Consider the following 15,342-nt stretch of genomic DNA (forward strand, 5'->3'; position numbering starts at 1 on the left):
TTTGCTTGATTGAGTTAATCAAAAAGTCCTGAAATCAAAGGTAAAGGATACCTATTTTTGATGGTGATCTTGTTAAGGCCCCGATAGTCTACGCACATCCATAGAAATCTATCTTTTTTCTTCACAAATAAGATTGGTGCTTCTATTAGAGATTTTCAATGGCATATAAAGTTTTTAGCCAAGTTCTCATCAATATACTCCTTTAATGCAGCTAACTCGTTTTATGATAAGCTATAGATTGGTCCAAATAGCGGTTGAGCTCCTTCTTTAAGATCAATTGAACAATCATAAGGTCGATGATCTGGAAGAATATTTGCATTTTTCTTCTCAAAAACATCTTGGAATTCTTGATATTGACTAGAAATACCACTTGACATCTTTTCACTATTTGAAATGGGCATGGCATTTATAGCAAAAGATGACCCCTCTTTGGTTGCATGTATGAAAGCTCTTGCCCCTACTAGTAAGGGCTTAGATACACTAGACTTATGTATTTCTTCTTGATTAATAGAATTTCGAAATAAACTACTAGGAAAGTTAAGGTTACGAGAAATCCAATCTATTTGAGGATTGTACTTTTCTAAACAAGATAGTCCTAAAATGACTGGATTCAAAGGAGATCGTATCACATTAAATATTATTACACTATTAGGATCTTTAATTACTACATCTAAAGGAATTGTCTCATGGGTAACATCACTAGAAGACAACAAATGACCATCTATGACTTCTATATGTACAGGTTTGATTCTCTTGACTAACAATATTTCTTCTTTTTTAATAAAGTCTTCGTCTATGGAAAAAGTTGAGGCTCCTAAATCTAATAATATAAAGACTTAATGATTTTTGGATCCTAAACACACATCTATTGTAAAACAAGGTGAGGGATCTAAGGAGAGAATAAGACCTTGACTAGGTATTGTATATGGTTCCAATCGCACGATTCCTATTGTAGTTGGAGGAACTCGTTTTTTGACACATTGTCTTCTTTTGCAATCGTACTCCTCATTTTGTGATTGCGTTGCTTCCTTGGACAATGTTGAGCAGTGTGTTTAGCTTCTCCGTAATATAGACATAAATCCTCTTGACGTCGTCGAGTCTTTGTTTGCTTCGTGAGGGGTTTAAAATGTACTGTATCAATTTGCATTGGCTCTAGCCTTGATGGAAAGATTTCCAAAAACTTAGAAGGTGTTGCCATGACTTGACTTGTTCCTCTCCAGCCATATCTTTGTTCTTGATGTCTTTCAAATAAACGATTATCACATGTAATAGCTTGAGTAATGAATTATTCTAAAGAATCTATTTTTGGCATTGTCAATAATAAATCTTTGACATTATCCTTTAATCCATAACAAAATCGATTGATAAGGGCTTTATCATTCTAGTCCACATGACAAGCAAGACTTTGGAATTCAACAGCATACATGGTGGCTGAATGTGATCCTTGTCGTAGTGATACAAGCTTGGTCTCTACTACCTTTTTTGATCACTTTTTCCAAATATAGTCATAAAATACTTCCAAAAATGAGTTCAAATCATAGAGTAGTCATGAATCTTTTTCCAACAAAGGTGCAAACTAAAAGAGAGCACTTCCAAATAGAAGTACGCCTATGAATCCAACTTGAGTAAATCCATCAGGGTATTGGAAAGGATGCAATCTTAAATAGAGTTTAACTTATTATAAAAACCCTCAAAAACTTGATCTTGTTCCATCAAACTTTTCAAGCATACTAGTCCTTGCCTCCCTCGAGCTTATAGAAGCAAAACTCCCAAAATTTGGTTGCGAGGCTAATCGACTTGTTTCCTTCAAGTGCACAACTTCTTGGCGTAGACTCTGAACTTCTTCCATAGTAGTAGGAATATTGCTTCCATGGTTTGTATTGGTGATGCATGAAATTTTGGTCTTAAGAGTGTTGACAAGATCATGAAGATCTGCAATAGTTGCAAATCTATTTTCACTTCTATCAAGTATAGTATCCATGATTTTTCCTTCCATAGACAACTCAAACGAATTCAAAAGTTAAATAAGAGGAGGGTAATCCACAACCTCTAAAAACAAATTCCACAAGGAAGGGTAATCCACTATCTTTAAGGAAAAGATCAATGTTAGAAAATAAGTTTTTTTTTTTTAAAGGTGGGTAGTCCGCAACCTTCAAAATACAATAATAGAAGTGGGATAATCCACTCATTTCTAGAACAAGACAGAAATAATATGTTAGCATTCTTGTCAAACTATCAAGGATATGAACTCCAAAGAAAGATAATCTCAATACACTCTTGTATCACTTAAAAATACTTAGAAATCACTCAAAGGTGATAATATATTGAACTAGAATGGCTATTGCCAAAGATTAAAAAATATGATGACTCTTGAAACTAGTCTGGAAATAAGAAAGGAGTTGACAAGAGTGAAGAAGGCTTCATTCTTGTCTCTATATATACTATTTAATTAAGGGCTACATGGCGACGTTCTATAGGACTTCCAATATGTGTTGACTTTGTAGGACACTTGCCTTGACTTACAAGGCAATTTTTTCTACGTGTGGGCCACATAGTTAGCTTGGTCTTCAAGCTAACAACATGTGTGGCACATGGCCAACTTATTGACTACGTTTCTAATCCAAAAAGTCAATTGAAGATACCTATGAAGTCAAAGCAGTGTCTATGAAGCTTCTAAAAAGTTTTCATATCAAATAGTATAGAATTAACTTACTTTTATCTACTTTTACTTACTTCTATTTATTTATATATGTAATTATTAGCTTATATGAATATGTTCATGATAAACTATGACCAATCTAATTTAAAATAGTATTGAAATATTTTTTTGAATGTAGTATCTAATTTTTGGATTCTATCAATTACTCAACATTACAAAATTTATCATCATTAAATTTATTATGAAAATATTATTACTAATCTAATGACATCATTAATGCTTATTAGTAGTTGTAAAAGTACCATTCTTAATGACAATTCCTTGTAGAGACTTATGCCAAATTACTACATTCTAGGACCTTCTAAAATCTTCTATAAATTTTTAAAATTCTAAATCTTTTATAAATTTCTAGATACTTATAGAATCTTCCATAATCTTTTAGAAAGTACTATAAACTTCTAGAAGTCTCTTTAGACTTCTAGAAGCTTTTTTAGACTTCAAAAAACTTCCATAGAGAACACTATAGACTTCTATAACCTTCATTATAGTATAAATAGAAGTCTTTGCAACCACTTTTGTTATCAATTTCATTCTTTGTCTTTAATCTTAATATATTTTTTATTATATTCATTTGTCCTTCACAATTTCTTGAACAACTATGAAATCCATTCTCACTCTCTCTAAGACAACATCACCTTTGTTCTTCTTTATTTTCAAAAATCTTATGGCCAAATTACTTCTAAACTTCGTTGCATTAAAGTTACTATCTCTAAGCTAGCAAAAAATTTCATTTTTAATAAAAAAAACCTTAAATTAAGTACACCAAAGAAGCTCATTGTAGTAGATGAAAGAGCAATCATTTGCCAAATTAACACTTAGAAGGCTGAAAATACTATTGAGGTTGCTAAAAACCTTAACAATATTATCAATAATCCTATGTCAACTAAAACCATTTGAATGTTTTCAAGAAATAGAATATAAAAGTCATAGTGGAGAAAAAAAAGCCACTATTATCTACTTGCTATTGGAAACAATACTTGGATTTTGCTATGAAGTATGAAGAATGGACTATGAAGATTTAGAAGAGGGTTATTTGGTTAGATGAGAAAAAAATCAACAAAATTTGGATTAAATGGCAAAAAATAGATGCAAAAATAAAAATGCCAGTTCTTGCTTAATAAGAAGATCAAAGAAATATCTAAGCATGAAAGTAGAAATATAATGGTATGGAGTTGAAAGGATGGCAGATGTTGGGGGGAGGATGGATTCCAAGCAATTTGTAGAAATTCTTGAAAAAAAACATACTCCCTATTATTAAAGAATCTGGTATTTTTAAAGAAGAGGTGATTTTTTAGCAAGATAACGACTCCAAGCATGATTCAAAACTAGCTTGGAAGTGGTTTGATCATCATGGGATTAAAGTAATAGATTGGCCTACTCAGCCTCCTGATCTTAATTCCATTGAACATCTTTGGGAGCACCTCAAATGCCAGTTCAACACTTGGAAGATAAAACCAAAGGAAGTTTAAAAATTATGAGAAAGAATAGCTGTAAAATGAAATAATATTGAAGCAATTTTATGCCAAAAGTTAATAGAAAGTATGCCTAGGAGGTTGGAAGCAGTTATCAAGGCCACAGGAGGTCCTACAAAGTACTGATATATAATTGGATACCACACTCAAAAAATTATTTTAATACTATTCCAAATTAGATTGGTCATAACTTTACAATAATTTAATGGATTCTTTTCAATCTTAGCTCATTTAGTAGTTATAAAAGAGTGCTTTATTTATTATAAAAACCACGTGTCATTATTTACTAAAATTCATCTATAATACACCATTCTTTTAAAAATATGTCAACATTGAAATAATTTTTTGAGTCATTGTATACACTTGATCTAACATTGCCTTTGCAATGAGTGTATTGGTATAATATATGCATAATCTAAGAGAAAAATATATCCAAGCATGTAAGCATTTCTTTTGCTATATCCACGGAATTCTTGACCATACCTTAAACTATTGGCATTCTCTACAACCTCCTTGCTCTTTCTTCAATTTCAGCACTATAGACTAGGTCGGTATCATGATGTAATATGACTAATGAATGAAAGAGAAAAAAAATTATATTATAGAAGATATTATTTTTAAGTATTTTAGAAAATTATCTTAAAAATATAGATAATAGTCAAAAAGATAGTAAAACTAAAAAGTGTTAATACTACCTTTTTGTAAAATAGACTTCTATTTATTTTATAAGACTATAAATAAGAAAAAAAATATATTAGAAAATTAAATAATATAGGAATATGTAAGAAGAAATTAAGATTATATTTTATTAAAATTTATCTCAAGAAGCTAAGAATTGATACCTAAAGAGGACCAATTATCAATCTAGGTCAAAATCAGATCCTAAGGCACAAAACCATGCACCTACAATGACTCTAGGGTTCTTTTATAGATTAGAGAATGAAATTTGAGGAAAAATTTAAGAAGAGATTTTAGACATTAGTTTTATGTCATTTGGATTCATATTGAAATTTTGAAGGATTTTTAAAGTTAAAGATACTCTTAATAGAATTAAGGTTTGAGAAATAAAAATATATTTATAAATTTGAGGATTTCTTGAGTTTTTTCATGTGTGTATAGATAAAATTTAGGCAATGTATTGATGTGCTAGTTGTAAATATGTATGCAAATTTTGAGATCAATCAAATAGTTTGATTGAAGTATATGAAGGTTTTTGTGGATTGAGATCTTAGAAAATAGAGTTTGAGGGTCAATGAGTGTTTCTAAGATCTATAGCAATCTATCAATTAGATTGAAGTGAAATCTTTTTATATGAATATTAGACTTAATTTTCAATATTTAAGTGAAATTTGAAAGAAATTTAATAGTTCAAGAAGGAGATATTAATGCTTGAAGTTTAATATTTAGGTTGAAGTAGGAGGCCGCCCAACACTTGATTGGATTATCTTACGTTTCTCTCAACTAGTAAGTGCGATTGATTTCATCTTTCTTATGTTTGTTCCTAATTAAGATATTAAGAAGTGTGTAAATTTTAAGTTGATATTAATGGTTTGATCATTAGTTGTTAAGATTCTATTTTTCTATAGGATTTGTTAAGAGTTTGTTTAAGATTTAGGATTTGATTAGGGTTTGATTTAGGATTTGTCTATGCTTTGATTAGGACTTAAGATTTAATCTAAGATTTGATTTCAAAATTTATTAGGATTTGATTATAATTTATTTAAAATTTCATTAAGATTTGACCTAGGATTTTATCAAGATTCAATTAGGGTTTTAATTAGGATTTGACTTAAGATTTGGTTAAGATTCAATTAAGATTTTAATTAAGATTGTATTAGAATTTCTATTTCGATTATTAATTCAGTATTCTTTATTATTTCTTTAAATTTTCTATTTATAATATTTCTTTAAGATTATTATTATTTTTTTAAAGGTTTATTTTTATATTTCTTTAAGGTTTCTTGTTATTTTTCTTTGAGATTAAATCATGACTTCTTTGTATTTCTTTTGTGACTATTATTTGTTTCAATAAATTTAATTTTAATTGGATTTATTAGAGATTACTTGAGGCTTATTTAAGATTCTATTAGACTTGATAGAATTATTATTATATTTTTACTTATCTTCCATAGTTAGGTACTTGATGCATTTTCAAGCAAGAACACACATAATACAATACTCGCATGGTGGACAAGCAATGTTTTACTTAAAAAATTATTTTTATTCTTTTTGTAGAACCATCAATTAGTATTTAATGAAGCAATAGTCTACTAACCTTTCTAATATGGTTGCAAAGTATATAGCAATGGCCACTGCTACTTATAAGGCTATATGACTATGTCACCATCTACACAACCTCCATCAAGATGCAACCCTAAAATCTACAACCATCATTCACTTGATAGATACAACAAGCTTCTACTCCTATACAAAATACATTTCAATTTGATGTTACTTTATTAGGCAACTTGCAATCCAACAAAAATTTTAATTCAAATAATACCCTTCCACTCAAAATACATGCCAATGTATTTACATAATCTCTATCAAGTCCAAAACTTGTTCCTTATCTTCCATTGATTGGCATACTTGGAGAAGAACCAAATTTGGACCCCAATCTGCTTACAAGGGCATATTAGAATATTAAAATAGTTACATAATCAGATTGAGTCAATAATAAAGAATTGCACCTTGTCAAGAGGGCGCAACCCTTTTGGATGCATCTTCCTTGATAATATAAACCAAAATATAAAAACATAGTTCAATAATAAGAAGCTTCATTACTTACAACTGAACTTACATTAACCCTAAACCTCTTTACTAAGTTCCAATATGTTTGTATATATCTGGGTGTTGGGCATACTTTAAGCACTTGTCAAGAGTGCAGGATTCTGTTATGAGTGACCTACTGAGCTTTTCATAATCCAACATTCTTATGACTGAATTCATCGAATACAAAGTAAGGTTTTACCTCCATCACTGCAGTATTGGAGGCGAGGGGTCAACAGACCTTGATAATTGACTTGAATGTGAATGCTCTATTCTATGCCAAGGGAAAAATATTATTCACATGGATTTACTGTAATTTCTTGTATTCATCTATGACAGGTGGGTTTATATCTTATTTTGTATAATAAAGGGAAGAAAAAAGAGAAAAGTCGTGAGTTAAACAAACACAATATTATAAATTAGTGAAAGTCTGCTTCAGAAAGTAACTGGAAATTACTCAATCAAGAGGTTTTGGTGCCGCCCACACAGCATTAAAGATCGCAAAGATCTTTAACAGATTCTCCGTAAAACAATTTCTTTAAATTTCATCACAAAATGAGCTTGTAACCTTGCGGTACTTTGAGTAGGTGGACCACAATTCTTACCTGCTTATTTCGCGACAGTTTTATGACAACTGAAACGAAATCAACTCATGCCGAAACCCATTTATAATTCTGTTTCATTAAGATTCTCAATTGTTGGATGACAAGAAAATGTACAGTTTGATGCACCACTTCTTCCACCACCACAATTTAATAGCAATTGCTCTAGACTACCACCCATTGCCTTCACCAGACTTTTTTTCTTCAGCTTGTTTAGTAGATTTCACTCTTTTCTACTTTTTATTATTTTTATTATTGTTTTTAAGTGTCTCCCTTTCTCTCGCTCTCTCTACATGTATATATGTATGTATGTATGTATGTATGTAATTATTTGCTGAATTTTACACATGTACAAGGACTTCTCATCCTCACAAACTTTACTGGAGTTGTGAATGCCCTACATTGAGGACCATCAGACTCCCGTTTCTTCCAAGCAAGTCTCAAAGAAGTTTCTCCCACGTTATCATCTGAGACATGGAATTCTTTGCACAGTCTTTCAGAATCATTGTCTTCAGCTTTGTGGTAGGTCAGAGTGAAAATACCTTGGGTCTGTGTCGATGCCAAAAAAAGTCATCTGAGTAGTAAGCTCTTTGAATGGGTCTATGAGTCACAGCGATCATTATAATACATATTCTTCGAGGTTATGTGAATTCATGCGCCGCTTGTATTCAACATTAATCGTAATATCTTACAGGAAGGTAACTATAAAAGACGATTGTAAGTGATGTTATGTTTTGGAAGATTCTAACACCATGATTGATGAGAAGGTATACGGTGTAATGTGCCGTAATGCCACCACTTCTTGCATCCTCTGCTATATTATATGGATTCTTCCATTTCAAACGGTTTTTTCTTTGTCAATGTCCTGCACATAGAGTGGACCCAACCAATCTCTAATCCTTCCTGTCCTACACACCAACCGAAGGGCAGAGAGCTATGAAGGCGCAGACTGACAAGGGGTGGGCTCTTGCTTCGAGGAGTGAGTGTGTGCAGAAACTCCTTGCTAATGAAAATTGGTGCAGACATAGGGCAGTATCTAAGTGCAATTCTCTTCTAAATATGGAACAGATTCTAGGTCCACGATTCGCAGATTTGCTGCCTCCACGGCGCCACCCTCGCCCTAAATCGAGAAAGAAGGTTTGCTTCTGTTCACAAATCATGGAAGTGACGCCTCCATCCTGGGAATCGGTCTCTCCCAGATTAACTACCTCCCTTACCTCAACACAGATTGCGTAGTCTGGTGAAACTTTTTGAGTACTCAGGCGGCATAATCTAACATACGGTAGAAATAAATCAGGTTTTACATTTTTCTGGTTCTGACAGTAGAACTGCTTCGAAGTTGCCAGCAGTTAGAATTCGTGGACGTATGTGAGATCCTGGAGGACCCCGCGCCCACTTCCCCAGATGGACAAGCATCGTGCCTTTGTGCAGGTTTTAGGGGCGGTCATATCATGATGCTCCTCCACCAGCCTCAAACTGCCATTTGAAGCAGCTTGCCAGGAACCTCAACAGAACTGGGGAGTGGTGAGTCAATGCCGCATATCCTATATCGGAGAAATCGAAGTGTGCACACACTCCATCACACATTCGTACACCCCCCATAAAGTGGCCTTCGAACCCGCTGGTTCAGCTATGAGATGCAACACTGCAAGCTTTCGCTACGTTTTACAATTCAACAACAAGCACACGCCATGGGCATCGTCCAGGGGACACCAGATTGGATATGTCACGCACAACGTATGACGGAAATGTCCACGCCGTGAGACACATCTGCATACTCAATACCCCCAAAAGCTGTCCCAGCAGATCGATGAAGCTCGACCATCGCATTACTCCAATCTGATGACATGATACACTCCACACAACAGTCTCTTCATCGTAAGGTGCACCAATATGCTCTCGCATCCAAATTGCATGATGATCGACGACTGTTCCATACCACCACTGCTGCAACTAGAATGACTCGGTGACTGACTGCAACAGGCCAGGTCTCAGATTTCAGAGCCTTAGCTTGGAAGCTGACGTGGATAGTTCTTTCCAATGTCTCGATTCCTACGTGATTTACTTGGAGCCGAGAAATTCGTGGTGTGGAACTCACAAACACTGGAGGTAGCTAATTTAGCACTGAAAAATCGTAAATAAAAATTTAAAATAACGGGAAGCATCCTTCGATGTACTTCAAAGAGCTGGTCTATCAGCATCACTAGTTATGTCCATTGATATGGTGGTACGCAAGCAATGACAAGCAAGAGACAGTGATGGCGTTTCGCCTGTTGCTGCATCACCGCACACAATTCTATCACCCAAGCATCGTCAAACTCGACGGCAGCCCGTGTGGCTTAGCGTGCAAGCTCATCCTCACATGGAGACTGGAATGATGGAATGATTTTCTTGTCAAATAGAATCACAACATAAAATTCGCACTTTGAGTTCCCTGCATGGAAGATGTGATTCCGTCAGTCCTCGTGGAATTGGTTTGCACGGCCTTTTGCCTACTCTATTTTGACGAAAGATTCAGAAACTTTCTTTTTGTTTTAGATTTTAGTTCGATTGTATTTATGAAGATTGAACTTACACAATTGTTGGTCAAGTCTAATATGGGTGCGAATGAAACAACGAACGACAAACATAAATCAGTTCAAAGATTTATTTGGTGTTAATTAGTTGTGACAAATTGATATTTTACACTTGCTGTCCTTCTGATCATTTTTACCCGTAAAGCCTGAAATCATATTTTGTGAGTAACGACACAACTTCAAATCACGTAAACATCAACATTCACCCCATGTTAATCGTCTCCATTAAAATCCCTCTAAGAGATACTTTTTTGTACACAGCACTCAAAATGAATGTTTCTGAGGCTCTTCTTGTCTCTAAAGTCCAACAGCCACAACGATTATATCATCTTTACACGTAGAGTAATCATTCTTGTACAAATTGAAAACCTGATAAAATACACAAAAAAACATAGTTGGATTCATTCTTAATAAGGTAGGAATAGCCATGATGTACCATATACCAAAAAACAGCCAAAATGCAAGGTAACATGATTCACCTGGGTTTCCAGTCCTGAATAATTCCGGCATAACCTCCATCACGCTTATGCCATGGTGGGTCGGCTGGCAGCCTCCGGCGACTTACTGTCTTCCAGCTCTTTACTTTAAGATAGCAACACGTTACTGTGGTGAGCCCTGTGAGGAGGAGGACGCACTTAAACAAATGCTTTATTCGGACACATCGAAAACAAAACCGTGACTTTTTCAACGCCTTATCGCAACTGCCTGGCTACCCCACATCTCAAGAGGCACTATTCCTCCTGTTCTGCTTCTTCTTTACTTTGAAATCACAGGATTTTGCATTCCAGCTGGCCCTCGACCTTGGACCTTCGAGAATCAAACTATACAATCCATGGTCAGACCACCCCCTTGAGTATTAAAATTTCCTGTCGCTCTGACCGAGACTTTCACTGACGTGGCACTGCATGTCGGCGCTTTCCAAGCGCGTGGTGTAAAAGTCTTAAAGTGGGGAGAGAAATTCACACCACATATCCGTAAAGCTGGAACATCTTGCAAATTGGTACTGGCATGGGGAAGAACTGGCTGATACTAAAAAGACAAAGCCATTCCATCTGGCTCCTGCACTAATGAAACTGTGGTGCAACACGGTTGTCGAGATAAGCTGACGATATCTGGCTATGGAATAGCATTCAGAGAGCCACTTCAGCAACACGAACCAAATGAACGGCATAAAGTAGACTTGCGCATGAGTCCAATAGATCACCTTGAACTCCAACCCGTTATTGCAAAGATCTTTACAAAGTTTAACTCTTCGTACAAGAAAGCTTTCCTATAAGACAAGAAGGCGAATCAAGGGTCGCCACAACTGCACAAAATAATCTCGCTCCAAAGTGGTAGCCGCGTATAAACAATATGTACCTCAACTAGATCCTACATTCTGATTCCGGGGTGGGTGAAGGTTATCATCGCAGACCGAAACTTAGGTGACTCGTCGATATTCTCTACCCAGCAATACCGTTCTTACACGAGGTGGAAGTGGCGCGGTCCTTCGCAACATGGATAAATACTCGAAATCTCGACCTGGAGATGCCTTTGCAAGCTGTCTCAGACAACCGTAGAGATGATAATGAAGTAACGGAAAAAAAACGAGAACCTAGTTTTCGTGAGTCCATAATGACACATAAACAGGGTCTACTTCATCGGCGTATGAATTCATGAAGCTCAGAGGATCCGTCGATGTGGAGTAGTTGAACGCAATATTGAAAGGGGAGGGATATTCTGTGTCAAGGTCTCTGAGATCTAGACTTGCATCCAAAGGATCTAGACTTGCATAAGTGCCGGCATCATCATCCGATGCATCCGCAGCCTCCTGGGAAGACTGGCCAGTTTCATTATCTTCATGCGCGCGAGCAGATAATGCAGGGTTCTGCTGATTAGGGGTTGAGGGCTGTTCCTCTCCAAAATCAGTTTTAAGGAGGCTGTCCTGGTGAAATGTGAGGAGCTCATCAAGGACTCCAAGCTGTTCCTGTGTAGCACCGGTTTTGATGACGTTCTCTTGGCTAGAGGTGGCAAGCCGAGCTAGGAGTGAAAAATGTTCTTGCGCAGGGCCAGTTATGGGGTCACGGATCCTTGTAGCATTAGGAGCAAGAATTCGTCGCTCAATGTTTGCCAACAACGGTGACGCTGAGGGCGATGGGCGAGACACGTCCACTACTTTCTTGCCCCGCTGCGCATCGAAAACTTTCCTGATCACAATCTTGGCACGATTTTTCAACTCTGCATTGAAGGCTCTGTCTTTGGTTTCCTTGCTGACCAAAGTGAAAGGGCGATTAAGAGGCCCCAGCTCCCCAAACAACGCCGGAGAATCTTTGAAATAGAACCCACCCTTGTCTTGGCCGGCATAAAACCTTGCGCAGTCGCATGCTCGGCGACCTTCATCTACAGTGGAGTATGTACCCATCCAAAGCTTCCATTTGAAACGCGTCGGCCTGTACTCCACCACATACTTCCCCACACTCTCTCGATATCTTACTCCACCTTCCTTGCAACTAGAATCGTCGATATCTTGATCAGTTCTATCAACCACTTGCTCCCTGCACGTACATGTTTGATTCAAGTCAGCGAAACTTGGCTCAATGCAAGGCTCACAATCTATCCAAATATCTGTAGCGAATATCTCATTTAGTCACCGCATAACGAAGCATGATGCCTTCGTCCTAATACATCCTCGGCATCCATGTATGCTTAAGACCTGATCCGTCTTTCGACATACTACATGTGCAACGTCAAAGGACAAGAATAAAACACATGAGTCGAAAGAGTGGAAGTATACCGCCCATGATCGCTGGGTGTGTCGGACCCACTTGGAGTAGATGCACCTTGAGAGCTGACCGTGGGCGTTTCCGGTGCAACGGATGCAACGGGTGCAACGGGTGCAACAGGAGGTAGAGAGACAGACGGCCTAGTTGGCGTCGGGATAACCACCTTTGGAGAGGTAGACGATAACTCAGTACGGCTCAATGCAGAAGATGCTGCTACTAGACGTTTAGTAGAATGTGTAAAGGGATTCTTTCCGCCGTCCTTACAAAAGCCCTGGAAGTCTGTAGTGGAACACAGGAAAACCTGGCGTTTACCAAGCACACTCGTAAAGCTATCCTCTGACGGATTCCCTCCATGATCGATACAGTCGGTGCTACCACTCCGAGCACACTCAAAACATCGAAGCGAATTGATTATCTTGGTATTCCCCGACGGCAGTATCTCAGGCATGTTGACTACTGAACGCCGACCTCGAGTATCGAGAAATGCAGGTTTTTGATGAGCTAGAAAGAACGCGAGTAGTTGATTTCCGTGTTATAATTGCAAGACGAAGCTGATGACGGGTGCACACAAGAGGCACTCAAACAGAGTTTGAGCTTGCTTAGTCTACCCCTGAAACTTCAGCCAAATCCTGAAGCCACCCGCAGTAGAATAGAAGTACCAGCTGTAGCGGAATACAGTAGACGGCCAAACTGGAAGGCTCCACTCTCACGACCATGATAGAACAAGATCTCCCGATGTTTGAGCACGCAGAGCCATGACTTCTCTTTCAGTTCGAAACGAGCACAAGTCACTAAGCTCTGTGACCTGCAACTTGCAACACCATCCACCATTGGCTGTTAGATGCACTGAACACCTTCAGAAAGGGCTCATGACACTGTATAGCCACATGAAGTTTCAAAATGTAGTGATTTGAACCGTTGAGCCAAAACACTAAGGTAGTCAAGAAATACAGCGTCTAACCTGCAATAAGCGACAGCCGTAATAGATCCCGGAAAGTGAAATACGACGACACTAAATCTCTAGGTCAGCGCTAGGGCTACACAATACTCTTACCATCTCCAATTTCCCAGGGTTTGGCACTCAAGTATGCAATAACAGGTATCATACTTAAGAGCGAGTGAAATACATCGGGGGGTCTTGGTTCAACGCACCGAAACGTGCGTAGGTCTAGACCTGCGACGTGGACTGAAAGATCAGGTTCTATAGAATTGCAACGCATCACACGGTAAAAGGACAAACTCCAGATCGGAAGTAGATTGACTGCCTAAATTTCCACCCCCTAAGCGTCGAAACGCTTTAGCTCACTCCACAAGAGAATGTTCATAAATCCCGATCTAGCGTCTGCACTGTGGCCTGAGTAAGTGAAGCACTCTCGTCTACGACGAAGAGTAGGAACACTATGCTTGGATGAGAGAAGATTACGAAAAAAAAAAATACGAGAAGGTCAAGGTAGAAGCAACGCGTACACGCAGAAACTGAGAGAACTCCCTCGAAGAATGACTCGAGAACCAGGACAGACAGAAAAGGATCGAACCAACGACTAATAGGTTGCGAACCCCACAGCTCGACCAATCCTGCGTAGAAAAGTCATCTATCAGACTCATTGTCAATTGTAACATTGAATTCATGACAAGCTACATGACAAGAAGCCATCAGAATGAGAACACTAACCTTGGAAACAACGCCAGCAATCTCGACACAGGAACTGCATCCTTCAAAACGGGAACAGTCTCTTCACAAACGCTCAGCCTCGACGGCAGAAGCTGTGCAGAGGGAGCATGAAAAGCAAACCCTGTCACCACTTGTCACCCAAGGCAGACAACCTCCCTATCCAACTTACTCACTCACCCGTGAACTCAAAAACTAGCAACACCTACCTCGCATTCAGGAATATGTCCTCAAAAACTACCCACGACACAAAAAAAAAAAAAAAAAAAAAAAAAAAAAAAAAACGCGAACACAAGTGGCACGAAACGAGAGCCATTCAGCGCTCGGAAGCCTCAAGCACAATTGGCACAAATAACCTTCCGATCCACAAGTTTGGAAAGTACGGCAGTGGCAATCTGCCACCTCCAGAGGCGCGCTACACTTGCACCAAAAGCTGATCCGACCCAGTAACCTGCTCACTGAACCCCGCTTTCTCCTCCTCATCAATGATGTGCAGCGTAAGCTTCAGGAATGACCCAGACTCCAAGCTCCGCGGCTCCAAATGAAGCCAATCGGTCCACGGCCTCGGAGCACACAAATCTAGCCGTGGTGGGGGCATGGGAGAGATAAACGCCCGCTGCCCAGGCTCCCGCTTGCGGGTCCCGCTCCCTTATCTCCTGAGCTAGCTAGCTATCTCGTCTCCTCTACAGTCTACAGTCTACAGTCCCCACTTTGTTTTTCCCTGGTCCAGCATCTATGATCTGAACAGTGCCGTGTGTGTAAACCCTCTTCCA

General features: G+C 37.9%; 1 protein-coding gene across 4 annotated transcripts; it reads right to left on the reverse strand.

The window, feature by feature from the left end:
* Nucleotides 1-11,338: 11,338 nt before the first annotated feature.
* Nucleotides 11,339-14,795, reverse strand: LOC112290447 (uncharacterized). Of its 4 annotated transcripts, XM_024536681.3 has the most exons (4): nt 14,573-14,795; nt 13,862-14,074; nt 12,912-13,705; nt 11,339-12,672 (listed from the first exon to the last, which is right to left on the reverse strand). In XM_024536681.3, exons 3-4 carry the CDS (start codon nt 13,346-13,348, stop codon nt 11,733-11,735), a joined length of 1,377 nt encoding a protein of 458 aa, XP_024392449.1. In that variant the 5' UTR covers nt 13,349-13,705; nt 13,862-14,074; nt 14,573-14,795; the 3' UTR covers nt 11,339-11,732. The 4 variants fall into 4 exon arrangements, with proteins under 4 accessions (XP_024392449.1, XP_024392447.1, XP_024392444.1 ...); XM_024536679.3 differs by lacking the exon at nt 13,862-14,074; XM_024536676.3 differs by lacking the exon at nt 13,862-14,074 and having other exon boundaries at nt 12,912-13,711.
* Nucleotides 14,796-15,342: the final 547 nt, after the last annotated feature.

Source organism: Physcomitrium patens, chromosome 13 (genome assembly GCF_059467195.1).
Source record: "Physcomitrium patens ecotype Gransden chromosome 13, ASM5946719v1, whole genome shotgun sequence".
NCBI lineage: Eukaryota > Viridiplantae > Streptophyta > Bryopsida > Funariales > Funariaceae > Physcomitrium > Physcomitrium patens.